Source organism: Oncorhynchus tshawytscha, linkage group LG31 (genome assembly GCF_018296145.1).
Source record: "Oncorhynchus tshawytscha isolate Ot180627B linkage group LG31, Otsh_v2.0, whole genome shotgun sequence".
Classification (NCBI taxonomy): Eukaryota; Metazoa; Chordata; class Actinopteri; order Salmoniformes; family Salmonidae; genus Oncorhynchus; species Oncorhynchus tshawytscha.
The window spans coordinates 18,141,988-18,169,930 of NC_056459.1; the positions used below are offsets into that span (position 1 = coordinate 18,141,988).

General features: G+C 41.3%; 1 protein-coding gene across 5 annotated transcripts in view; it reads right to left on the bottom strand.

The window, feature by feature from the left end:
- Window positions 1–1,738: 1,738 nt before the first annotated feature.
- eya3 (EYA transcriptional coactivator and phosphatase 3) overlaps window positions 1,739–27,943 on the bottom strand; it is a 28,498-nt gene continuing 2,293 nt past the window's right edge. The window contains exons 2-19 of one of the 5 annotated variants that reach the window (XM_024395500.2): window positions 18,276–18,346; window positions 17,788–17,884; window positions 16,968–17,017; window positions 16,496–16,593; window positions 13,608–13,691; window positions 13,236–13,305; window positions 12,370–12,479; window positions 11,887–12,027; window positions 11,248–11,324; window positions 8,824–9,004; window positions 7,695–7,864; window positions 7,166–7,249; window positions 6,857–7,005; window positions 6,525–6,685; window positions 5,883–5,997; window positions 5,635–5,756; window positions 5,312–5,412; window positions 1,739–5,117 (exon numbers count right to left, since the gene is read on the bottom strand). In XM_024395500.2, the coding sequence (XP_024251268.1) occupies window positions 5,037–5,117; window positions 5,312–5,412; window positions 5,635–5,756; window positions 5,883–5,997; window positions 6,525–6,685; window positions 6,857–7,005; window positions 7,166–7,249; window positions 7,695–7,864; window positions 8,824–9,004; window positions 11,248–11,324; window positions 11,887–12,027; window positions 12,370–12,479; window positions 13,236–13,305; window positions 13,608–13,691; window positions 16,496–16,593; window positions 16,968–17,017; window positions 17,788–17,884; window positions 18,276–18,346 (1,962 nt within the window). In that variant the 3' untranslated portion in view covers window positions 1,739–5,036. Of the gene's footprint in view, window positions 5,118–5,311; window positions 5,413–5,634; window positions 5,757–5,873; window positions 5,998–6,524; window positions 6,686–6,856; window positions 7,006–7,165; window positions 7,250–7,694; window positions 7,865–8,823; window positions 9,005–11,247; window positions 11,325–11,886; window positions 12,028–12,369; window positions 12,480–13,235; window positions 13,306–13,607; window positions 13,692–16,495; window positions 16,594–16,967; window positions 17,018–17,787; window positions 17,888–18,275; window positions 18,347–27,943 lie in introns of all 5 variants that reach the window. The other 4 variants (XM_024395499.2, XM_024395502.2, XM_024395503.2 and 1 more) reach the window with 4 other exon arrangements.

Below are 27,943 nucleotides of genomic sequence, written 5' to 3' on the forward strand. Positions count from 1 at the left end.
TGTCCTGGCACTCCGTGTTGCGTCGTGCTTAAGAACAGCCCTTAGCCGTGGTATATTGGCTATATACCGCACCTCCTCGGGGTCAAATCATGATGTCAGTGATCTTCAGGTCGGAAAGTTGGAGCTCTAGAAAGAGGCCCGAGTTGGATGACCTTTCAAAAAGTTCAAAGTTGTCTTTCTGAGTTCCCAGTTGTTTGAACGTGGCATCAGATTGTAACTATGGTACCTCAGGGTTGCCAGCACATACCCCACACCCCCTTCCAGGGGTTTTATTTTTTATTTAACTTATAAACTTCTCCTGTGTTTGCCCCTGTTTATTGATAAATCCCCCATCATAGTGGTTTCATCCAAACTTGACAACCCTGATAAACTTTCGCGTATGGTTAGGCCGGGCAGTCGGCTTCTATTTGAAGTGATGATCTGTGAGGTGCTAACATTTATTTGCTTTGTGATTTGTCAAAAACTGTAAACTACTTGTCAAGTCATGTGCTCCAGTTCTTGTATACACTATAACAAGTACATTGAAGTTTGGCCACTTTTCAGCATATTACAAATCTAAATTCATATTTTTCAGACAAAGGGCGCAGCCATCTTTGAATTTGTTTATTTGCGTTTTATAGTGAATGGCATTCTGGGATTAGGGAGTATTTACTTGTCAAACAAACATGGCTGCCATCATAAATCATTTAACTGCTGTTAATTTAGCTGACACGCATCGCTTTTCTAAACAATAATGCATTTCTCCCTTGTACTCACCAGAGATGTGGCACATTGTAAATAAGTCTAACTGTTAGGTTACTAACTTATGTTTTGGTCAGCGTAACCTGTTATTTAGACTGGTTTATGGAATGAGTTTGGCTGTGGATGTGTTCGGGTGATGTTTGGATGACGTTCGCGTTTATCTTTTACAATAAAAGATGAAATTGAGGAATAAAGTTGTGAAGACTTATTTCCAATTAGTACAAAAGATTATTTGGATGCTTTTCAGACAATGATAGTTTAGACGCGTTTGTTGCATCATACGTTCTGTTGCTACTGTTCCAATCATATTAGTGATGGTTCGCTGCAGGGACCGTGCACTCAACAATGATCACAAATATGTGATTGTATGCATCAAAGGGTTTTAATACATGCAATAGGACAGTGATCACATTTGATCACAGATTTACCGCCGTCTTGAATCTTTAAAAGTTATCAGCTCTTTAAAATCCTACTTTAGCAGCTCCGAATTAGGCAGTTTGAAGTTGTTAGACCCAGGCCTCTGGCATAGCATGGAAGAAAGCCACTGAGTAATAGCCTTAACAACCTTGTGCCCAGGATAACATTTCTGATCTCTGAGCTGCCGACGATTTGAACCGAGCTGGTGGTACATTCCATCAGAGGAAGGGGACAGAGCCTCTGAAGTCACCGGGGCATACTATTAGACGAATTGAGCTTCCCATAGCACGGTAAACATTCCAGAAATGTGTATTATTGTCATAAAGTTCTTACTACTGCAGTCTCGTGACCACAGCGGATCAGGGTTACATACTGAAACGTTGGCAGGGCCTCCAGCGTGGACATTTTTAGGATTCGATGGTAATAACCTCAGGGGATTTAATAAGTGTCATCTCTCACACAATCATTTTCATACAGCTGCTAGCGAGAGGTTCTGAAGCACTTTATGGTGTACATTTGCATTTTTTGTTCTTTGTATGCAAACATGACTATAAAATGTGCAAAGACAATGCAAACCAGGCACTTGCAAAGTCATTTTATTTGTATTTACAATTGCCTTGAGTGTTATTATACACAGGACAACCTTATTGGGCCTTCAACAGTGTTCTGGTCCCAGACAAAAAAAGTGGGGTGGGAAAACACATCCCTTACATGTTTTATCGTCAAGGCTTTTTTTCTACAGAAGATCGTCACACTAGCTGAGTATTCAAGAAATAACATGATCAAGTTGAGCCAGATATGTCCCTACAAAGCTGTGCCTTCATAGCTCCTTGCATTTGAAATGTAAATAACTACATGACAGCCAACAGAGACTTGTCAAAATGCACTTATAAAATTGTACATGGATTTGTGTTGAAGACTAAAAACTAAGGGAAATGTAAAAAGCAGACACAGCTTTTTTTTGTAACAATCAACTTGTTTAGCAACAGAGTACTTTAAATCAGAAACCTTCACTGATAGAAATACATGCACCGTAAACACCTAAGATAAACTAAATCATACCAATCAAAAGGGTGAAAGGCAAACAAAACTAAAGATGATCTAATGAACAGTTCAACAATAAAAAACAAAACAATAAAAGGGATTTGGGTTTGGGTATGCTGACTTCCAAATGTGTGTCAACTTCACAAAATGCCATGTCCATGACACCCTTCCATTCTAAAGGATCTAATTCATCATTTTACAATGCATCCATTTCCTCTCAACTCCATTAGGTAGTAACATGTACTGTTTTAGGAGAACATACACCAAACATACTGCAAGTCTATGTACATGCTTCACCGTAGGTGGTGGATCTGGGCACCATTCAAGTACCATGTGATACAGATTTGATTGTCTAAGCGGTAAAAGCCAGTCACAGCGACTCAGAAATGCTACATGACAGCATTGGGATTCAGTTTTCAACAAAGGGAAGGATGCGATGACTTGGTGAACAAAGCTGCGAATCGTCTTTAAAAGGAGAGAATTTCCGCTGTAACATTTGTCATCGGCAGGACAATCAAAACAAGAAAATAAAACTGATTCAAAAGGAAAAAAAGACATTATTCACATACAGTAAGCTTTTCAGTGCTACTGAGTTACAAATAAAAGATTTCAGCACCGATTAATGACGGTAAAAAAAAAAAGATATGAGTAGTAAAATAACACTTAAACTAAAGTGTAACAACAACCATGTTTGATAAATGCATTTAACACAACTTAAGTATTTCCCTTAGAGATGATATATTCATATACAATATAGATGGCTAAAAAGGCACAATACAAATATGTACAAGACACTCTAGAAAGATGCAAACAAATACACAAAGAACACATTCTTAACGGTCAAGCTGCAGGGGTGTGTAAATTTGCCAAATCTTCTTCAGGCTCAGTATTGTTTAGTCATAATCTCACACAGACCAAGGTTTAATAATATCAACCCTCTAACCACCTCTCTTGACCAGCTAGCTACATGCGGCAACAAAATGTCCCTTGAAATATAGACCAGTTAATAACAGGCATACCGTTACCACTGACGAGAAATGTATTGCACGGTCATCCCTGTCATCCCCCCCTCCCAATATGTATAATGATGAGGGTAGATCGACTGACTACACTGCAAACAGACAGCGGCTGTATATTTTTTGGGCACCCCAGCTAGTTCACAGATGAATTACCAACTTGGGGACATATCTTTGTATGCTGCTGTTTCTCTATTCAAAATGTGACGATAGGAACATCTGTGGTATTTGGAAAATGTGGGAAACACTTGGGAAATAAATCAACACATATTTTTGGTAAGTTACCCACCACATTGAAATAATGGTATCTGGGTTTGTGTGACCCGCACCATGCAAATCAGCTAAAGATTGATTTTACAATTGCGACCTACACACATTTCCATTTATCAATGACTCAAGCAGTTGATCTTTGATGGAAAATATCTGCCATGTGAGGTAATCAGGACCAGATTGACCAGACAAACCTCCTGTGACTTGGTCTAACATAATTTCCAGTATTGAACAATAACAACAATTGCACTGTATCTTAAACAACATGTGATTGGATTGTGCCATTTGCCATTCCTTTCAGCAAACTGCTTTTAAATGCTATTTGTCAAGTTTAAGTCCCTTTGCAGGAATTCAAGGACACTTAGGGCTGTGCTCGGAGGAACAGTTAGCCCAGTGGGGACAGCTTCTAAAAGGTTATTTATACATGTACACACATTGAACTTCAGTACAATGCTGAAGAAATTACACATTGTTTTGAAGGCCCATCCTTAGTCTTTTAAAGTTAATTTACAGAAAGGCCTGGTTTGGCTTATCTTAGGTAATAATATAGAGCAACCTGGGGTCCATAGATATCATGCAGTGAAATACAGGCTAGGTTCTTCATTGAGTCATTGTCTTTGCCACACATCAGTTTATGTAAAATGACCACAGAAGACTGTTAGGCTGTTGAAGTCTGACACAGTGGAGAGGTCGGGACAGCTGAGAGAAGGGTGGTTTTATAATGAGCACAACATTCTATCTCCATGGAGGACATTGTCAGTACTAGAGTATAACTAGTAGAAAGGTTACATCCAGAAGGCAATTGAAGGTCATTCCTAAGTAGCCATCTCATCATATGCTTAGAAAAACTAAAACAATTCCCAACCCCAATCAATGCTGCCTCAGTAACATTGAATCCTGTTTTCAAGCTTTGGAATGAGTGCAAAATAACCCCAAAATTAGAAAAATAATTCATTTTGTGACATTATCCTTTCATGTATAGCTACCGAGGGCTCTAAAACAATCCAAAGCGTCCGTCCGTGATGCCCGACAGTGCTGCAGACCTTTGCTTTGGTCAATCCACGAATGAGACAGTGTGCATCCCAAATGGCACCCTTTTCCATATATAGTCACTACTTAGTCAAAAGTAGTGCACTGCATAGGGAATAGGGTGTCATTTGGGATGAACCCAGAGGAACAACAGCCTGTGAGTTGTGGAGCCAGAGGTTTGTCTTCTTCCCTTTAGTTGTGTCCTCTCTGACAGCTGTGCCCCAGTGCCAGGATAGCTGCCATAGGGAGAGTGCTGCTGGGCAGGAGCCCTGCATCAGAGAGTATATCTGTCCAGTCTGCTTCCCAACCACTGCCATCCCCAAGTCCACCTCAGTTCAGTCCATGGCCATCACACTGGGGCAAGAGTAACTCACTAGGGCCAGCAGGTGTGTGTGTGTATTTCAGAGGGCTGGGGTGGAGCCAAGTACCTAATAATAATAAAGAAAATAAGTCACTCCACAAGCGAACAGTGGTGTGACTGACTGTTTCCCTCTGTGTCAGACCTCTATCCCTTCCGCTCTACAAGAAGTCTAGCTCCAGAGCTTGGTGCAGGGATACTAGGTCCCCGTGGGTGGAGATACGCCAGAAAGGCATGTTGTGCTGCAAAAACAGAGCAGAGATACCAACAGTCAAATCAATACACCAAGACTAATTTACTGCAGTGTTGAGTGTAAATGGTGAATACCAGAAGTACTTGACATACTGTATGCAACACAGAAGAATTACTGCCGGCTGTTTGTTCAGTCTTAATACCTTGTAATATGCAGCCGATACCCAAATGCACATAGGCCTACCTGTTTTGCTGCAAATTCCTCATCACGGCCATCTCCTACCACCACATAGGTCACCTTCTTCCCAAAGCGAGAGACGATGCGCTCAAAGCAGCTCTCTTTCCCTACAGAAAGACCACAGCAAAATCATTTTCCCTACAGAAAGACCACAGCAAAATCATAAGTAAATAGTCACAAGGACACACACTAGTAGATTGACTTTCAGCTGAGATACTCAAATGCTGGATTTAATCCATTTCATCCACCTTGGATCAAATACAAATCCTTTAAACCCCACGGCTATGGAGAACATGGGTTAAGGTCTGTGTGTTAGTGGTTTAGTTTACCTATCTTGGTGGCACTGTAGATGTTCTCTATGGGGAAGACGTCCCCCAGGCCGTAGAGCAGCACCTTGGCCAGAGCAGGCACCAGCTGGGTGGTCGTCACCAGGACATTCATACACTTACCTCTGTGGACACGGATGCACACACAGTGAGTAAGGCCACAAACTCCACTACAACCCCCCCCCCCGCATCAAATTACACTGTAAAATAAGAACAAAGGTTGTCTAAAATGTCAAACTCACTGTGCTGACCTGGACTGGATGAGCAGCAAGGATTTGAGTGCCGTACTGAGCCAGGCGTCCGTCACATTTTCCATCTCAGACTGCAGTCGAAGGAGCAGCTCCCTCTTCATGGGACTCAGCAGGCCTGGAGGAGAGCAGAGGCGTTAGATGTGTTATTACCAGGAAAAGCCCAAGAAAACAAATATAGCATCACTAATTTCTTGCATTGATGCCGTATATAAAAACAATACCATCAGAGCAGGGCATTTAGAGGTTATTACCACAGCAACCAGGAGATGGCGCAGGAACACATTTACAACCTCCCCATCGTCGCCCTATTCTTTTTCCATCTATTGGTATCTGGCTTTAGATCTGGCTGTTATATCAATGTCTGGTTAGATTCTACATTCTAGGATGCTGCACACCAAAAAATGGCTGTGCACAAACAGGAATATTCCTCCCAGGCGAAACTATGACACGGCAAGAGTACACAAAAGCATACCGTTTTTATTTGAACAATGCATCAACTTTTAACGTCTCAAAGTAATATTGCGGATATTAATATTCAGATGTCATCAGTGCTTGGACACCGTGCCCTAAGGGTTTCCCAGTAAGTCACAGTCTGGTGATTAGTCCAAATTTGAAGACAAACACAGTTGTCACACATCTCACCTCCCACATTGCATTTGTATCCGTTGTAGAGGTCCTTTAGACGACGGTAGCGGAAGGCCAGTTTCCTCATCCACTCCACTCCACCCTGGACTCCAGTAGTGGCCCCTGGGGCCCCTCCACCACTGGGGCCGTTGAAGCCGTCCGCCAGGAAGTTATAGGTGCTGAGAGGAGGATGAGAGGATTGTATGTGGCGAGCGAGGAAATTAGGGTCACTGAGTCTCTACCGTTTCTTGATATGAGCATCACAAATCATCACTATTTAGCTAAATAGTATGGCCTTTTGTATTTACTGGTTGTTTCCAGCAGCATCATAACTGAAGACATGTCCATACCTCAGATCCTGTCCATTGTCATCAGAAGCCATGTCTTCAACATGGACCTGGTCACACTCCTCCAGGTCATTGAAAAACAGGTGTGTGTCTGCCAGCTCAAAGATCAGCTCCTCCATCTGAAGACCCAGGTTCAGTACTGTGGCAGGGTCCTACACAACTCCAACAGAACAGAGGTTATATTCATATCAATAGAAATCTTACCACATCAGAGAAATTCATTCTATTATACAGACGTGTAAAATAATAGATTACAGCGCAAAACATGATAGTTGTGATTTCCCCAATGTTTCTTCATTCCCAAAGACACACCTTGCCAAACTTCTGAGCGAAGGAGCCGGTGAGCAGAGAGTGGAAAATGATGATTGTCTCATCCAGATCCCAGAGAAAGATTCTCTGAAAGAGACGGGAGAGGAATGAGTCAGTAACTAAAGAGTGGGATTAATCAGAAATTATTCCATTTATAAAATTACATGAACATGTAAAAACGAAATAACATGTTGTAGAGCAGATACATAAATAACAAAGACAATTAAAAGAACCAGTCACCTGAGTAGCTGGTTAATTTGTAAGTCTGTATATGAATGACTGTTTTTTTTAAACAGTCTGAGGTGGGGTTTTTGAAGTTTAAAAAAATAAAAATAAATGTATGCTTTGGCCACATACGAAGATAGGATGAGTCAACAACATTATTTGGGTACGAGTTAGACAACTTTTAAAAAGGGAGATTTTCACTTAAAAGTAACTTTAAAAATAACCTCATCTGAGTAGCTGGTAAATTTGTATGTGAATGGGTGAGTAAGTGGTTGTGCATCTCTGTTAATGTGGGTCCTATAGTTACCTCAAGGTCGTTGTCAGTGGGCTGGTTGCTGTCTGATTTCTTGGCCTTCCCCTTGGCCTTGCCAGCAGGGTTCCTCCTCCCTGCCTCATCCTGGTCCCGGGCCCCCGTGGGGAGAGCCACGCCTGCCGGGAGGGCCACTCCGGTCGGGAGGTTCTCACGTGGAGATGCGTCTGAGGGAGAGGGCAGACAGGTTGTGGATTGATAGCTGACAATTCAGTTGAGCACTGACACAATCTCCCATGTTGAACACCTCAGCCTAAATGGACTAACAAGCCCGTAATCAAAGCAATGTTGATAACACATTAACTACTGGATCCCAGTGTTATCCATCCAGCTATATTCTAAACATGGAACTGACATTCATCCGGTAAGGCATTGTGACACCGATAATGGGAGTTATCAGAAGTACCTATAGATACCTGCATGGTCATACGGTAAGACTAGGGTTGCAAAGGGAGGGTATATTACTGGAAACTTTCAAGGTTTACCAGTAAACTACCAGAATGTTGGCCTCTTTCAAGGATTTTATGTAATCTATCACAATAAATCTAATGGCCCTTTTGGGTACTTCAGGTTTTCTTTCTGGTGTCTAATGATCTCTGGCCCTCTATGTGGCCTCATCACATGTAAACTATTTTAATTAAACAAGATGATTTTAACAAAATATAATGACAAAGCTGTAAAACATGATCCTAAATATAAACCATAGGTGTTTAATATCCTTTATATTTTTCCCCACCCATTTATTTTAATATGTATTAGTCATCAATGTTTTGGTGTCAAACTGGTGGCAGTTGTGAAAAATGTCAATCAATGGAAGAGTTGCAGAGTTAGTTGAAAATAATGAAATTGTTGATTAGATGTTTTTTTTCTTCATTAAATTAGGATATTCTCTCTAGATTCATATTGGCCTATCTACTAGAAAAACTAATGGACACTGATAAACAATGAATACTATATAAGAATACATTTGTTAAAAGTTATTCAAGTATAAATGACCAAAGTTACCATAGATAGCCATTGATTCTGATAATTACCAAAATAACGTTAACTTTTGTAAACTACCGGTAGCTTTATAACCCTAGGTAAGACGGTACTGGGCTATTGTTATGAGGTAAGGCTGAAGTACCTGTAGTGCTGGGCAGTCCAGCGGAGGCACTGCCCTCCGTCTTGATGGCTGGATAGCCAGCCACACCCACACCGGATCCATTCCCTTCGCTATTGGGCTGGCCGGCGAGCAAGTAGCTAGGAGGCGGGGCATAGTACTGAGGGAACTGGGCCTGGCCCAGAGAGTTATAGCTGCTGAACTCCTGCAGCATGAGAGACACATACAGAGAATGGACATGAAACAATCAAGGATGGATTTACAGGCTGGGTCCCACAGGGCTTTGGTCAAAAGTATGGCAGCTGTGAGGCAGCCATACTCCATAACACATACTCCGTAAATGCATTGTGCCTTGACCCTGCACCACACTGAAGTCTCTGTATAGAGATTTTGGTCTTGCCGTAGGTTGTAACTTTACATATGCTCCAGTGAAGTTTTGCTACAGAGACTAGGGCAGTTGCAGTGACCATATTAGCGTCACACCGGCAGTCATGACCGCAGTAAAATTCTACATGAAAGTTGAGTCACGGTAATCTCCTCTTATGCACTCTGGACATGCCTTAGCAGTAGCCTATCCAACTGGCTAACGATCTTCAGGTCCTAATGGCCTGCTACTCAGGGCTCTATTGTCCCTCTAACCACTGACAATGCAAATGCAATGGAAAAATCACATCAAAAACTCACCATTTTGATTGATAAATTCGAAGAAAGAAGTTCAACAATAGGTTGAAACGGAGTAGAACATGGCCATTCTGGATGTTGTTTCAAGGCCTAACAACTAAAGAAATGGGACAGCGCTTTCTAAGGAGACGGTTCATTCAAAAATACCCATACGCATATTACAGCTTACTAATAAGCATAGGCCTACATAAACCCGTTATACAATACATAACCAATGAATAATACACATGGCAGAAAAACATTTATTTATTTATTTTAAATACTGATATCTTTGGTACATGGTCTAGCCTACATTAAACAAATTCTGATTTAGCCTACACTTATAGTGAATTTGTTTAAGATCTTGAATAGCTTAGTAATAGGGATTTTTAGAGAATATCTCACCACTCTTGAGTTTCCATCTACTTCATTCCTATCTCCAGCGCACAGAGAGGGGCTGTCAACAGTTTAATGAAAAATGTTTTGTGAAAACATGTTACTATCGATGTCCCCGAACAGATTTCACTTGGTTTCTCAAATTAAGCACTGGGTAGCTGCTGGAACAGGGTTGGAGAGCCCATGGCAGAGAGTTTGGGCGGAATGAATATCACCTGTGGTGCAGCGAAAATACCGGAGTAGCCTACCTAACATGAGTGAACAAAACATACCGTCAGAAAGTGGCCTCCATTCTCTATTCCAGTGCATAAGGATGAGATGTCTTTTTTGTCTTGACCCTGTTCCTGCCCATTTGATAAATAGGCCATTCTAAATCTAAATATATTTTACATATTGGTAAAGACAAGATTAAATTGAGAATAGTCTGATGGGTGAAAATATGATCACTTGATGAGGGAACAGTGTGTGCAACCTGAGGCAAGGAACAGAGCGCAAACTTTTTTCATGCAGCTCAAATATCTTTGGATTTCTACGGCCTTCTAATGTTTGTATCATTTATGACTAAAGTAGCCCCCCAAAATTAATACAAATAAACTATACATCTAGCATATAGGAACTGTTTCAAATTCTCACTTTTACGCTCAGCACTTTTACGCTTTCGCTCCGGAAAAAAATCTGTTCTATTTTATTTAGCTAAGTTCAATTATATGATTCATACTATAAAAAGGTAGCCTAGTGGTTAGAGCGTTGGACTAGGAACCGAAAGGTTGCTAGATCGAATCCCTGAGCCGACAAGGTAAAAATCTGTCGTTCTGCCCCATGAACAAGGCAGAACCCACTGTTCCTAGGCCATCATTGTAAATAAGAATTTGTTCTCAACTGACTTGCCTAGTTAAATAAAGGCGAAATAAAAAAATTATAATATATAAGTGGCACTGGACTTATAAGCATATCTGGTCAGCTAAATTAACAAGCCTACAGCCTATGGCACAGTGTAGTCAGATAACATACAATAAGGCCAACTCATTCTGTTCTGAAAAAACCCCCACCATTTTTCTTTAGACCACCTAAAATAAAATGTATTTTTCATTTTTTAATAATGAATGTATTGTGATGGTGTATATTAAATGTATTTATTAGACTTTAAATGTAGATGTTCCAAAAAGGCACATATTAGTGGCTTGTATGCTGCTTCTATGAGTGGAGCCTTGAGATGCTAAACATGTTTATGATAATTAATGGTAAATTACTATTAGACCAGCAGACTTTTGCATGACAATAACCAGCTGCCAAAATTTCATGACCCCGACAGCCCTAACAGAGACCTTTCAGATTAATTTTTGTTGCTTTTTGAGGCCCTAATTTCCCTGGTCAAAGCTAGCCAGTCCTTACCTGGTGAGTCACTGTAGGTGTAGCCGTGGTAGCTGAGGGGATGTTAGTGTACACACTGGATGTAGTGAAACTGGAGCCTGGCAGAGAAAACAGACACCTCAAAACATTGGAAAAACGCAGACAAGAATTAATACTTCATCTCAATCCATTTCAATTAATAGATCATTCACGCCAGTGAGCGCAGTAACCGTAGTAGTGAAAAGTGCAAAAACACATCTGCATAAATCATAGCACCGATTTCCTTGTCCAGTAAGCTTGTGCCTGACTTGCACTATGGGACTGTTCAGAACCGTAATGTGCTGGGTTGGATATTTTTCTTCCACATTGCCTTTTCCAGAACAGTTAGAACAACTATTGTGGATGCGTAACCAGGCCAGGCCAGCCCAGCCCAGCCCAGCACAGGTTGGCTCAGTTTGGTCCTGTAGTGTGAATCAAGCATATTATTATGAGGTGCACCCTTATTAGCGTTGACAGAAAGCGGATGTTTCCGGTTTTCAGGAACACAGTATTTTCAACCTAACTTCCATTTGCGCTGAATAATAGAAGTAGGGAATCGTCTCAGGCGTCTGTCTACATCTGCTACGTTAGGTTATATGATGTGAGTCAGGGTGGTGAGATTGATAGATGGCGATGGCTTGCCTTGGCTGGGGTATGAATAGTGCACCTGGCCTGGCTGGGTTGAGGTATATGCAGAGCTGAAGCTGAGAAACCCAGGCTGGCCAACAGAAGGCACTGCATCAGGCAGCCCTGTCTCTGTCTTAACGCCTGGCCACATAGCACCTGAGGGAGGGATGGACAGAGAGATAGAGAGAGAGAGAGAGAGGGAGAGAGAGAGGGGGAGAGAGAGGGAGCAAAAGGTAGGAGAGGGAGTTGTAAAAGGAAATTTAAAAAAGATGTAGAGAAGGAAAAGAGTTAAAGAAAGACCTTTCAGTCAAAGGAGTGAAAATTATTGGAAATTTTAGGGCATTTGAATCAGTGCAAAAGCTTGACGTAGCGTAACAAGCGTAATAATGAACGAACAGAAGCGTAGTGTTGGGTTATCGTGCAGGTGATGTTAGGAGAAGACCAGGGAGGTGAATAGTGTTTGTGTGTGTGAGAGAGCGAGAAAGATCAAGGACTGACCGAATGGTGGGAGGCCGTAGGTCTGTCCTGCCTGGGGGAAGGCGGTGTACACAGTGGACTGGGTCAGAGGAGGGAAGGCCACCTGGCTGCTGTACGACGTGACGGCTGGGCTGTGGGACAGACGGGGACTGTGAGAACTACTGGAGGAAAACTCTCTTCCCAATAGCATGCAGTGGAGAGCTGGGCCCGCATTGATCAATTGTTTCAGCGTATAAGTGCTGATCTAGGATCAGGTCCGCCCTGTCCATGTAATCTGATGCATGATGATTTAAAAAGCCAAACTGATCCTAGAGCAGAACTCATACCCTGAGACGCATTGAGAATATGGTCCTGGGCCCCCATTTATCAAGTGTCTCAGATAAATCTAGGATCAGTTTGACATTTTAGATCATTATAGTTCAGATTATTATGGACAGGGGGGACCAGATCCTAGATCAGCACTTCTACTTTGAGACACTTGATAAATATGGGTCCTGACCAGAACTTTTTAATGTCTAGAGTTTCCACAGACATATTCTTACATTAACATTTATACAGTAGAACTAGAAGTCATCACACACTGATTACTTCTGGCTGCACAAAGCATTTCCCTGCGGGAACAATACAGTTTGAATTGAACTGTCATGCAAGTCCCAACATACAAGTAACCCAGTGTTTCCCAATCCTGGTCCTGGGAACCCAAAGATGTACACATTTTTGTCCTATCCCTAACACACTTGACTTAACAAATCAACTCCTTATCAAGCCTTAGATTTGTTTTTTTGAATCTGGTGTGTTAGTGCTAGCAATTTAAAAAAAATATGCACCCCTTTGGGTCTCCAGGACCAGATAACACTGAATAACCTATGACAGCAGACAATACTCACCTGCTTCCATGGTAGATGTGGGAGTTATATTCAGAGGCTGTTGTCATGGTGAGCTCTTTGCAGGTCACCGCTGGAAAAACATGAACAATGGTAGGCAAGCCTCAGCTTAAACACGTTTTACAAAACATGGTCTCACTATGACAAATGAAAAGCTTGTGTAGACCCAAGGAGTGTTGTGCTCGAACCGGCGTGTGCAGGGCAGCGGTTTTCACCTTTTGGGTTTTGCCCCAGCACTACACAGCTGATTCAAATAATCAAAGCTTGAGGATTTGAAATCAGCTTTGTAGTGCTAGGGCAAAACCCAAAAGGTGCACCCCTTGGGGTCCCCAGGACAGAGTTTGGGAAACCCTGTGTAGGATGTTGTGCTCATACCAGTGTGTGTGTAGGGGTTCATGGACTCGTCACAAGCCTGAGGCCCTGCTCCTCCTCTGTCTGAACCAGACTGGTCCCTGCTCCCTGAAATCAAAAAGACAACAGTCAACCATCTACACCAATGAGTGAACTACCACTTATGTTCACTAACGCCATCTACAAGTTCCATCTATTCCTTATATGCCCACACACATGCCAGCAGCATACCACCCTGCATATCACTGCTGGCTAGCAGGGTTGGTCCTGGGCAGTTCCAGGATGGGAGACCAGATGCTGCTGGAAGTGGTGTTGGAGGGCCAGTAGGAGGCACTCTTTCCTCTGGTCTAAAAAAATATCCCAATGCCCCACTGCCCTGTGTAGGGTGCCGTCTTTCGGATGGGACGTTAAATGGGTGTCCTGACTCTCTGGGGTCATTAAAGATCCCATGGCACTCATCGTAAGAGTAGGGGTGTTAAACACAGTGTCCTGGCTAAATTCCCAATCTGGCCCTCAAACCATCACGGTCACCTAATAATCCCCAATTTACAATTGGCTCATTCATCATTGGCTCATTCATCGTTGCTGCAAATGAGAACGTGTTCTCAGTCAACTTACCTGGTAAAATAACAGATAAATAAACACAATAGATCAGGGCATAAAATGAACACCTACCAAATGTGGGTAGATTTAGGTATTTGCAGGTAAGAATGTCTATTTCACCAGCTACTTTGGCGGGTGGTCAATTTGCAGGGCTCTACAGTGAGAGCAGTGCATTCGCAAATATGAAAATATTCAAAAGTCAAGTATGAGCAGTAGAGGTTGACTGATTAATTAGGGCCGATTTCAAGTTCATAACAAATCGGTAATCGGCCTTTTTGGACGCCGATTATGGCCGATTACATTGCAATCTACGAGGAGACTGCGTGGCAGGCTGACCACCTGTTACGCGTGTGCAGCATCAAAAGGACCTTGTGGCTACAAGAAGCCAAGGTAAGTTGCTAGCTAGCATTAAACTTAGCTTATAAAAAACAATCAATCAATCTTCACAATCACTAGTTAACTACACATGGTTGATGATATTACAAGGTTAACTAGCTTGTTCTGCGTTGCATATAATCAATGCCGTGCCTGTTAATTTATCATCGAAGCACAGCCTATTTCAACTTCGCCCAACGGGTGATGATTTAACAAAAGCGGATTTGCGAAAAAAGCACAATCGTTGCACAAATGTACCTAACCATAAACATCAATACCTTTCTTAAAATCAATACACAGAAGTATATTTTGTTAAACCTGCATATGTAAGTAAAATAAATTAATGTTAGCAGGCAATATTAACTAGGGAAATTGTGTCACTTCTCTTGTGTTCATTGCAAGCAGAGTCAGGGTATATGCAGCAGTTGGGCTGCCTGGCTCGTTGCGAACTGTGTGAAGACAATTTCTTCCTAACAAAGACCGTAATTAATTAGCCATAATTTTACATAATTATGACATGACTTGAAGGTTGTGCAATGTAACAGCAATCTCTAGACTTAGGGTTGCCACCCGTTCGATAAAATACGGAACGGCTGCGTATTTCCTTGAAAGAATAAACGTTTAGTTTTCAAAATGATAGTTTCTGGATTTGACCATATTAATGACCCAAGGCTCGTATTTCTGTGTGTTTATTATATTATAATCAAGTCTATGATTTGATATTTGATAGAGCAGTCTGACTGAGCGGTGGTAGGCAGCAGCAGGCTCGTAAGCATGCATTCAAACAGCACTTTAATGCGTTTGCCAGCAGCTCTTAGAAATGATTGAGGCACAGGGCCGACTTCAAGCCTATCACCTTCCCGAGATTTGGCTGGCAATAGTCAAGTACCTATAAGAACATCCAATAGTCAAAGGTATATGAAATACAAATGGTATTGAGAGAAATAGTCCTATAATAACTACAACCTAAAACTTCTTAACTGTGAATATTGAAGACTCATGTTAAAAGGAACCACCAGCTTTCATAATTTCTCATGTTTAAGTTTCTTGCTCAGAACTTTAGCTTTTTTACATGGAACATATTGCACTTTTACTTTCTTTTCCAACACTGTTTCTGCATTATTTAAACCAAATTGAACACATTTCATTATTTATTTGAGACTAAATTGATATTCTTTATGTATTATATTAAGTTCAAATAAAAGTGTTCATTGTTCATTCAGTATTGTTGTAATTGTCATTATTACAAATATATATAGAAAAATTGGCATCAGCTTTTTTTATTTGGTCCGCCAATAAAATTGGTATCGGCGTTAAAAAAATCATAAACGGTCGACCTCTAATGAGCAAGTGTGAGTTAGAAAAATTGGGCAGTAGCTATTTTCAAAGTATGTCTGCGGTTTTGTTTCATAGCTAATCGCACAAAGAAATAGGAATCCCATATCCCACCTCACGCAGCAACACCACTGCCTGCCAGTGAAGTGCAGTGCTGATAGTCATTTTGAGGCACTGTGCACAGCAATAAAAGTTGGTCTAATTTACTCTAAAGTCCACAAAGTGAGACTTTGTCCTCGTGTTTCTTGGCTATTTACACTTTTTCACAAGGTCGGTTGTTTTTCAATGTTAGTTTGAGTCTGCTGCTTCAACCAATAACAAAGAGACGCCCTAGTCAGATCCCAAGTCACTCGCACTCAGGACTCTTATAGGGGCAGCTGAACATTTTGTCTCTGATATTTTGGTTAAAAGACTCAGGTCACCAAAAATTAAATTAAGCAAATCACGGTCATCCATTTTGTGAGTTGCTGGTACACTTTGTAATCTACCTGCCACAGGGGCTGGTGGATTAAAAAAAAGTACATTTTAGGCCCATAGGCAATAGATTAGCATTTTTTTTTGAGTAATTTATTTCTCAGGCTTTCATTTATTCAACTCACCTCCATCAAGCTGGGCATTAGACAAGGAGGAGAAGGAGTCATCCTGATCTCCTGAGCCCAAGAGAGTAGGGGGGCTCTGGTCATCACCACCCAATCCCCTAAAAAAACAACATCCATTTACCAAATATCACAAGCCTATTTACTACCCACCGACAGCACTACCTGTGCTAATGAGAGAAAAGTAAAACTGAACCATCAAACTATTCAGTAATACATTTATCAGTCTAGCCACCATATAGAATCTTTGAAAGGCCATTAATAAGAACAAACACCACTGTACAACCCACAACAGGAAACAATCACAAAATGATCTTCTAGTACATGTGAGAATGCTGAAAAAGCTGACAGACCCTCTCAAATGTCTGCTCTTTCAGTCACCTATTATCAGAACATAGATCTCATTCATCCGAAGTGGCTTTCTAGAGACAAAATGGGCCATGTTAAAAAGCATGTTAGAAATAAACAAACTGACCGTGGCTCTTTATCCAGTCCAACGTTGAGCTCATGCCTTGCCTTCTTGATCTGTGAAAGTAAAACACACATGAATGACATGTTAACCGTTCTTTAAGTCTTAAAACCCTTAGAAACAAATTACGACAGTCAATCAGGTAGTGTCAACTTTAGTGTCTGGCAAGTTGTGAAGTGATGTTAAAGGGAAATCTACTCAAAAACCCAACATTGCCACCAATTCTGTCAACAAGAAGTATATTACAAATATTTTCCGAGATGTGAGAATTAACTTGCTATCTGTAGTATTGTATAGATTTGGAATCGTGACATTACATACTTGAGGAAAATAGGCACGTTTCGACATATTCCTTCAATCATTGGATTCCTATCTCCTTTCTATAATATCTCTGGCAACGGCACCATGCAATGCGCACTGGACTAAAGAGGCAGACTAATTGGGAAAATGTGCTAGACCCTCCGTTAAATTACACCTTTCTTGAGGTAGGAATGTAGTAAAAATATGATCAATGGCTCATTCGAGGAGATATCCTCCCGAGTTATGACATTGGCCTGTATTGAAATCTGACATGTATGATAGATGTTTTCTTGATCCAAAAGTAATATTCCTATTATCTTTCAGTGTAGTGAGACCTTATCACGGTGCTACGTCATACCGGCAGGATTTCTGCCTGCTTGAACGCCAATAACTCAGATACCCATGAAAAAACATGAAATGACCCAGGGAATCAATAGAAAATCCCGCAGACGCAAAATAAACAAATGTAACATTCAAAAATCGGTGAGCCATTCCTTTAAGATGAATGTCTTGAGACTCAACTCACCGGCAGTTCAGGCAGGTCCTGCAAGTCATCCATGTCTGCTGAGCCACGTCCTCCTGACATATCTTCACTCTCTTCGTCTGGGGAGGCTGTCCGGACACTGCTTCACACAAACACGGTATGCCCAGGGTGAGTGGACAGGACCACTGGTTTAAGTAGCCAGCTATGATCCCCTCCCCCCTGACGCATCTCTGGGTGCCCCCCGCCCACCCTACTATCGTAGGAGTTGATCAACAGTGAGGCGTGATGTCGCCTACTGGGGAAGATGTGATGCACGGTCGGCCTAATCTACCGCAGGGGAGCGGCAGGTGAGGCACGTGCACCGTGGCCCCACCACTCCGGTGTTTACAGTTGGATTAAGGGGAGCGTGCCTCCTTACATGACCTAGCCTACATTTGAGGAAATGTATTCTCTGCGGATTATATGAGCGGCATTAGGTGTTCAGGTGCAAGCTGTCGTATCAATAGGTGGTCCACTGGATAAGATCTAACCTCATTTTCAGCCACCGGCCGCCCCCTTTAGCCTCCTCTCGGTGTGCCCTGGCCATAGAGCCCTGATCTAACTGGCATTTGCGGGAAGAGAAGGGAGAAAATAGTATTTTAGAATTTCCCACCTGACCTAATTTATCAGACACTTGTTAAAGAAAACCGTGCACATGAACAGGATGCCAGCCACCTGAATTATAGACATAAATCGAGGCACGTGTCCCAAAAACATTTACACAACTCTTCCTAGTAAAACGGACCACTACATATTTTTTAGGAACCATTTTTGTACACCATGCAGCTTTACGTCAGATCATCTTGCAACTTTCTCTGTAAAGCTAACTTTTGTCAAGTTAATATATTCTACAATTGGTTTCTCTTTTCATTGTCAGTAGGCCCATCCATTTTCAGCATTGATATCCATAACATCTAAGTGTTGATATTGATGGCTCATAGCTTCAGAAGCTTCTGCATTCACCACATTGTGTGCGCTTGTTCTGAGATGTATTTTTCAGACTTTTACTGAAGCAATTGTTGACATTGAAAATGTGTTTTAGCTAAGATACGCTTAGAAAATTCATACTAAAATGTATTTCTCATATATAGCAGTACTGTTCTTAATTTCAGATAAACACTTATCTTTCTATCAACGATCTTTTAAAATAGTCCTGGGAGTGTATTTTTCTAATTAAAGTGACCCAAAACATACGGACTTCATCCAGTGTCCTGAAAAGTGGATTAGTACATGTATCATTTGCATATTTTGTATGCAAACAGTATCAGAAAACTTATAATACAACAAAAAAAATTGAAATATTTGTGTTAGATTATAAATCAGTTTTATAGCATTCTTAGTATGAATAATTGTCTTTATATATCCTTAGAGATTCATTTCAATTATTTTATATATCCTTAGAGATCAATTTCAATGATAAATTCAAGCTCTTTGTGTATGAGAAGTAATTATTTAGTGGCCTGCAGTAATGTGTACTCCCTATAACTCAAGGCCTCTCCTGACAGATAAGAAGTTATGTGATATGCAGAGAAATCCTGGGTGATGGAAGAGTACTGAAGTGCAAATTTGTGGAAAGGAAGGGGCAAGAGGGTGTAAGTGGACACTGCACTGAATGTATGTTTTCACAGTCTTATGTCCAACAATTAAATGGATTTATTTAAAAAAAAATGCTTTGGATATATCAAAACGAGAAGAAAAACCCTATTTAGGTTGTGGTGCCTTGCATCAGGGATGCAAACTGGTAAGGGCCCAAAAAGGTGACACTTTCCCTCCCCCCACTGAAACATACAAAAAAGATCCCTGCTTAGGAGGAAATGCAGGTTAATTAAAACAAAGAAAATTATCTACATGATCAGCTTGGGTGTAAAAGAGTGGTTGATGTGAACCTAACTCACAGCTAAAAAATGTAAAGAAAGCAATCCAATGTTATTTGTTGCCTCGTCTTTACTGCAAATGACACTGACGTCTTGAGAAAAAAAAAACAATACACTAATATTGCAGTTAGCCATGACAGCCTTTATAATAGAATGCTTGTGACCACACACATAAATATTGCACTTGGGGAAAAGGACATCTTAAGTAGAAATATAATGAAACAGGCATTCTATTTTTGCTCTATTATAGTGGCCACTATATACATCGATTAAGTGCACAAGACTACATGTGTGCAAAAATAACATTCACTGAGTAAAAAACAAAAAGAAACAAAAAGCTAATCCCCCCCCCTCTCTCACTCACACGTGTTACTGTCAAGTTCAACACAACAAAAGCAATATCTTTGGGCTACACTGCACATTATTACAATGTACACTTTCTGGCTGTGGACATCTGTTCTACAATGTGCTAGCAAAAGTGAGAAAGGGGGAAAGTGTGTGGTGTTCCTTTCACCTCTATAGTGGCATCCAGGTTAAACCAGGCCCAGCTCCAGCTACACTTGATCCCTGAATCCACTTGTTTAACAAGCAATGCCTCATTTTGAAAATTAACCACATACTGTAGAGGGAAAACATTAGTGAACAGATAGTGGTTAGTTTGATAGCTAGTTAACATTTCAGACAGATTGACAGGGTCCAGTAAGCAACTAACGCATTACAACTTTGAGGAACGGTGTTTTGCCGAAAATCTCCAAACACACATCACTCGTTCTCTTACAGCCAGTAGTCATCCAACCCCCCCCCACCCCCAAACTTATCTCATCGGATCTACACGAATCACGTAGGTCACCTATTTTGGATTCAAAACGGCGAAAGAAGGAAAACCATCTCTGTAGCACTCCACCAATCAGGCCTTTATGGTAGAGTGGCCAGACAGAAGCCACATGACACCACACTTGGTGTGTGCCAAAAGGCACCTAAAGACTCCCAGACCATGAGAAACAAGATTCTCTGGTCTGATGAAACCAAGACTGAACTCTTTGACCTGAATTCCAAGCTTCACGTCTGGAGGAAACCTGGCACCATCCCTACGCTCAGGACCTCGGACTGGGGCGAAGGTTCACCTTCCAACAGGACAACAACCCTTGGCACACAGCCAAGACAGCGCAGGAGTGGCTTCGGGACAAGTGTCAGTGTCCTTGAGTGGCCCAGCCAGAGCCCGGACTTGAACATCTTTGGAGAGACCTGAAAATAGTTGTGTAGCGAAGTCCCCCATCCAACCGGACAGAGTTTGAGATAATCTGCAGAGAAGAATGGGGAAAACTCCAAATACAGATGTGCCAAGCTGCAGCATCATACCCAAGAATAATCAAGGCTGTAATCACTGCCAAAGGTAAAGTTCTGAATACTTATGTAAATGTGACATTTCCGTTATATATATACACACACACACACACACACACACACACACACACACACACACACACACACACACACACACACACACACACACACACACACACACACACACACACACACACACACACACACACACACACACACACACTTTCCTGCCGAGTGGCGCAGTGATCTAAGTTGTGATATTGCAGTGACGCCTCTATTGCATGCTCTAGCATCACTACAGGCGTCACTACAGACCCGGGTTCAATCCCAGGCTGTATCACAACCGGCCGTGATTGGGAGTCCCATAGGGCGGCTCACAATTGGCCCAGTGTCGTCCAGGTTAGGGGAAGGTTTGGCCGGGGGGACTTTACTTGGCTCATCGCTCTCTAGCAACACCTTGTGGCGGGCCGGGTGCACCTCAGTCATCAGTTGAACTGTTTTCTCCGACACATTGGTGTGGCTAGCTTCCGGGTTAAGCAGGCAGGTGTTAAGAAGATCGGTTTGGCAGGTCATGTTTCGGAGGACGCCTGACTCGACATTTGCCTCCTTAGCCCGTTCGGGAGTTGCAGAGATGAGAAGATTGAAATTGGAGAGAAAAATGGGGGTAAAAAAATGCAACAAGTGGAAACATTTCTAAAAACTTGCTTTTGCTTTGTCCTTATGGGGTAGTGTGTGTAAATTGAGGGGGGGGCAATTTAATAAGGCTAGGATTGCACATTTTTGGGAATATTCAGAGGTGGAAACTTTCCGTGGGAATTAATGGGAATATATGCAAATTAATATTAACACCATTTAAATGTAAATGCTTTTAAAACATATTTACCATATCATATGGAGACAGAAACAGAAACCTAAGTAGACAATTGCAAATGATTAAATCCTGCAAATGATTAAATCCTTCCAAAAAAATTGATTTAGTTACAAATTGAACCTTTAACCTTTAAATGAGTTGACTCTTCACATGGGATGATTTCACTGAACAACAAAAGGGAATATTGAACAATCTCCAATGATTCATCGCATCTCCCAAAACCGTTTTCAACATACATCTGTAAACGAATAGCCTAGAAACTAAAGCTTGTCGTCTTCCTCTCAGGCGTCCATGTCTTCTCCTTAGACCTCCTCAATGTCAAACTCTTGAACATCAGACTGAGGCCTCATCTTCACTATGACTTTCCAACCTTGTTGAGGATGGCTTGTTGTCAGGCTCAAAAAGCCTCAAATTTCCCTGGATGGCCACCAATTTTTCAACCCTTGTATTGGTCAGCCTGTTGTGTGCTCTGGTGTGGACCAGTTGCGCTCTGAGGCGGCTGATATCGGTGGGATTTGGAGGATGATGGAGGCAACAGGCGAAAGAGTCTCTGATCCACAAAGTCCCTTCCATCAGGTGGCATATTGCATCTCCATCCCAAAGCCCTTGCTTGGAAGTGTACCTCGTAAGGCCCTCATCCAGGCCAAGGTGGCGAGACACGGTAGTGATGACACCATAGGCCTTGATCTCTGAACCAGACTGGATGTACTTGCCAGCATACTTGGGGTTCAACATGTACGCTGCAGCGTGTATGGGCTTCAGGCAGAAGTCTTCACGCTTTTTGATGCATTTCAGAACTGCAGTTTCCTCTGCTTGGAGCAACAGTGAAGTGGGCAGGGCAGTACGGATTTCTTCTTTTACATCTGCAAGCAGAGTTTGAACATCAGACAGGATGGCATTGTCTCCCTCAATCCGTGCAATGGCTACTGCTATAGGTTTCCGGCTGCTTACCACTCTCCCACAAAATACATCATCCTGGAGGATCCTCTTGATGGGGCTGTCCATATCGGCAGACTGTGATATGGCCATTTCTTGCAGAGACTCCTTCCCCTCCAGGAGACTGTCAAACATGATGACAACACCAACCCAACAGGTGTTGCTGGGCAAGTCCAATGTGATACTCTTATTCTTCTCACTAAGCTTGGCGAGGTAGATTGCTGCTATAACTTGATGACCCTTCACATACCTAACCATTTCCTTGTCTCTCTTGTAGTGTTTTTATTGTTTTCAGTGCCATGATGTCCTTGAGGAGCAGATTCAATGCATGAGCAGCACAGCCACTGGGTGTGACATGAGGGTAGGTCTCATCCACTTCAGACCAAGCAGCCTTCATGTTAGCAGCATTGTCTGTCACCAGTGCAAATACCTTCTATGGTCCAAGGTCATTGATGACTGCCTTCAGCTCATCTGCAATGTAGAGACCGGAGTGTCTGTGCCCTTGTAGATTACTGGTTAAGGGGTGGAGATGTTCGTGGGCAAGGAACAATTAATTACATTCGACCACCCATCAGAGATGATTGCAATACAGTCTGCTTTCTCTATGATTTGCTTGACCTTCACTTGAACATCCAGCAAATGAGTAGATAAAGCATGTCTGGTTGGAGGGTGCATGCTGGTTGAAGAACATTCAGAAATCTCTTCCAATACACATTGCCTGTGAGCATCAGAGGTGAACCAGTTGCATATACAACTCGAGCAAGACATTCATATCAGCATTTCTCTGACTACGTTCCTCCATTGAATAAAAAAACTCCTGATTCCAGGAGGACCATGAGCTGTTGCTATCGATAAGGTGTCTGAAACATTATTTTCACCTCGAATAGAGGTAGAGGGACTTTTGTCAGAGGTTGCTTGTTGTGAGCGGTGAGGGAACTTTATGCACTTGGCCAGATGATTCTGCACTTTTGTTGCATTCTTCACATAGGATTTGGCAAAGTATTTGCACATTTACACAGCTATTCCTTCTACATTAGCTGCAGTGAAATGTCTCCATACATCAGATAGTGCCCGTGGCATTTCCCTGTAATGATTAGAAAAAGAAAGTTACAAAATACAATTCCATGTAAAGATAAAAGATTAAACAGCTTTTGTAAGATACATGTTTTAAAATGAAACATGGAAACAGGTGACTTAACACTCAGTGAGCAGGCTCAAGCAAGCTAAAACCCACATGGTAGCAAAAACTAACTAGAAGAAATTGTAAACAAGTTAGAAATGATTTAAAACACACTTTGCTGTAGGCTACTAATTTCCTAGTTAACAAAAAAAACAATGTACGTCGTACAAAATATATTCACCCCACCCAGTATTGTAATCAAAACTTACCAGAAAGCATGTAGTCCTTGGCTCAGCCAGTGTAGTAGTGTGGGCTCAATAGTATATCATTACTGTGAAAAATCTTGAGCATCAGCTGTACACGTGATGGAAGAATGCACTGTGCATGCATAGGGTTGCAATTCCATTGAATTGGGGATAGTTTAACCAAAATATGCCACAAGACCTAGAATTGCCTTGTGCATCCCACAAAAAAGATTCACTGTTATAAGCTAACTTTTTTGATGAATTCAAGCAAAATTCCCAGGCTTAACTTCCCATGAAGAAATTCTGGAAATTTACCGTAAAGTTTCAGACACTTTGCAACCCTAAAATAAGGCTGTAACATAACAAAATGTAGAAAAAGTCAAGGAGTCTGAATACTTTCTGAATGCACTGTACACTCCCCCAAAAGGGGTACTATAGACACACATTAAAAGTTACATTTTATATTTTGTGCATTCTGAGACAGTAAAGTTGTGATATTGCATGCAAATGTAACATCCATAATGCTAGAACTGCCCAGTAGTACTAAGATCAAAAGGCAAAGCTGAAGAATTCAAATGAGGGCACCTTTGACTAAATAAAAAGTCAAAAATATCCCTGTCATTCGCAGTGCAGTATAAACTTCAAAAATTTTAAATACTAATTTAATCTGATGGTTTAAAGATTTGCAAACAGCCCTGGCATTTTCTATTGAATATAGGCATATTATGAATCTGGCCTTTATAATCTAATACAGTGTTAAGATCTGGCTTGTGAGACTATTGTGAACCCAATGCAATCTCGGTTGTCCTGACAACCATACAAAAGCTCGAGCTACTCACGGCACCTGCTGTCGACATAGGTAACCTGCTGTACTGTACACAGTGATCAGCTGATGTTACCCTATGGTGTTTCCAGTTCTCAGAACCGTCACTAAACTTCTAGCCAGCTGGATCACAACACACACACAGGCACTGTAGTATGCTTTATGCAAAACAATGAAGCAAGCCTACCTGCTCCACAGACACTGAGGTATGAATCTTTTTTCATTTATTTATTATTATTTTTAAAATAGGCTATACTGTGGTCTACTTCAGTGATCATTAACTAGATTCAGCTGTGGGTGGATTTCTTTGTTGAGCGGATAGTCACGGGGCAAGAACATAATTACAAATACAAATGTTGGGCTAAAAGAAAATAATTTCAAGCTTAGCTTACATGTGTATATGATACTTGGGCTCAGATTTCTCAAGTTAAAATACTTTTTTTCCCTGGCGTTTTTAGTCTTATGTCCAACAATGAAAATGTAACGTTATTAAAATTGGGATGTCTCTGTGCTGCCTATGAGTATTGTCTTGATAAGCAAACATTGTGTGTATGATGATCTTACTGTTATTATTGCCTCCTCTAATAAGACATTGTGACATTTACAGGAGCACTGTGCTGATTTGACTTAATCTTTGCCCAGGAAAACCGGCCCTACAGTGCCTTCAGAAAGTATTCACACCCCTTGACGTTTTCCACGTTTTGTGTCACTGGCCTACACACAATAAACCATAATGTCAAAGTGGAATTATGATTAGGAATTTTTACAAATTAATTAGAAATAAAAAGCTGAAATGTCTATAAGTATTTTACCCCTTTGTTATGGCAAGCATAAATAAGTTCACTATCACTGTGTGTAATAGTGTTTAACTCATCTCTGTATGGTCCCTCAGTGGAGCTGTGAATTGCAAACTGATGCAACCACAAAGACCAGGGAGTTGAACATTGAATAACCCTTTGAGCATGGTGAAGTTAATAATTACACGTTGAATGGTGTATCAATCAACCCAGTCACTACAAAAATACAGGTGTCTTTCCTCTCAGTTGCCAGAGAGGAAGGAAACCACATGGATTTCACCATGAGACCAATGATGACTTTAAAACTGAGTTTAATTGCTGTGATAGGAAAAAACTGAGGATGGATCAACAATATTGTAGTTACTCCACAATACTAACTTAAAATTACAAAGTGAAATGGAAGCCTGTACAGAAAAAAAATAAAAATAATCTGCATTCTGTTTGCAATAAGGAACCAAAGTAAACATGAAAAAAATATGGCAAAGAAATTACATTTATGTCCTGATTACAAAGTGTTATGTTTGGGGTAAATTCAATACATCACGAGAACCACTCTTCATACTTTCAAGCATGGTGGCGGCTGCATCATGTTATGGGTATGCTTGTCATTGGCAAGGACTAGGGAGTTTAAGATTTTTAAAAAAAGCTAAGCACAGGCAAAATCCTAGAGGAAAACGTGGTTCAGTCTGCTTTCCACCAGACACTGGGAGACAAATTCACCTTTCAGCAGGACAATAACCTAAAACAAGGCTAAATCTACAATGGAGTTGCTTACCAAGACAACGTTGAATGTTCCTGAGTGGCCTAGTTACAATTTTTTATTAAATAGTTGTCATGACGTTGCCCTCTTTGGGTACAGCAAGCCCCATCCCCCTCTCCCTGCCTCCTTCAACTAGGCTGCTGTGGTCAGAGGAAGGTCGTAAATTCCAGAGGAGAAGACCCTGCCTCATGGCCACACAGTATAAGAGAGTGAATTTTCAGAGAGAACAAAGGAATTTCTTCCACCTCACAGAACTTGAGGTCCGAACAAATTTCATGTTCCGGAAAAGGTATAAAAGATCGGTGAAGAATCCAGCTACGAACTGGTCCCTTTGTTACAACTTGTGGAAGCTCATGGGAGACGGTGTGGCCACATTACCATAACACTGTTTATATAATAGCCTCAGATATGAGGTTTACATCTAATTGTTGTATAAGATGAATGAGTGAGTATGATACTGTTTACACAATTTTACAATGTGATGTTGGACTGTTTAATGAAGGAAACTCCAATTCCCTTTTGAGAACTAAATCAGAGGACCGCCCCTGAGCCCAGTTAGGGTCAGGCATCCTGGGACAGCCCCTTTTCTGCAATTCCGAATAAAACCCAACTTTGAGAAATTATCACCAGACCATGTTTCTCTCAATCACGGGAGTACAAAGGTTGCAGACCATTGCTGAATCTTTTAACCATACCGTGTGGTTAAACTCTTAGACTATCGATACCAACAGAATAAGAACAAGTCTTTGATATTAATTACTAGTCTGAAGCTAGGAATTCGGTATCATTGAACGCGAAGAACGACAACCACCCAAACATCCATTCTATAACAAATGAATGAATGTCAATCTGAACTAGAGAGAGAGAGGACGAAACTCTCCAACAGAAACAAACTTTTCAACTGTGATCAAGACGACACACTAAGCGTAAATATGTATTGATTGCAATTGTTCCCGAGTGAGCAAAGGATTAGCATTTCAATTGTTATAATTATCACTCTGTAGTGACTTCTCAGCTGACTCCCCCTTTTGTCCACCAAGCCACGATGCCGGTTTAGCCCACTAGGACACATTCCTCTATCATTTCTTGAAAACATATTTACCTTGTTTGTTTGTTTATGCATTTCTGTGAATTACTTAGTAATAAATACATGATTTAAGACAATTGATGTATGGATGACTGATAGTGAAGACTGGGTTTGTGCAGATAACCAACAATTTACGACGTTTGGAATGAGACTAACGTGAGGTAAAGTAAATAATTCATTCATCAGAAGACTATGGATCAGATATGAAAATATCTGAAAAGTTATTTTAGGAAATTATAACTAATTATAACTAATAACTTTAATCTGAATATTTTCCTTGGTGCCCCAACTTCCTAGTTAAT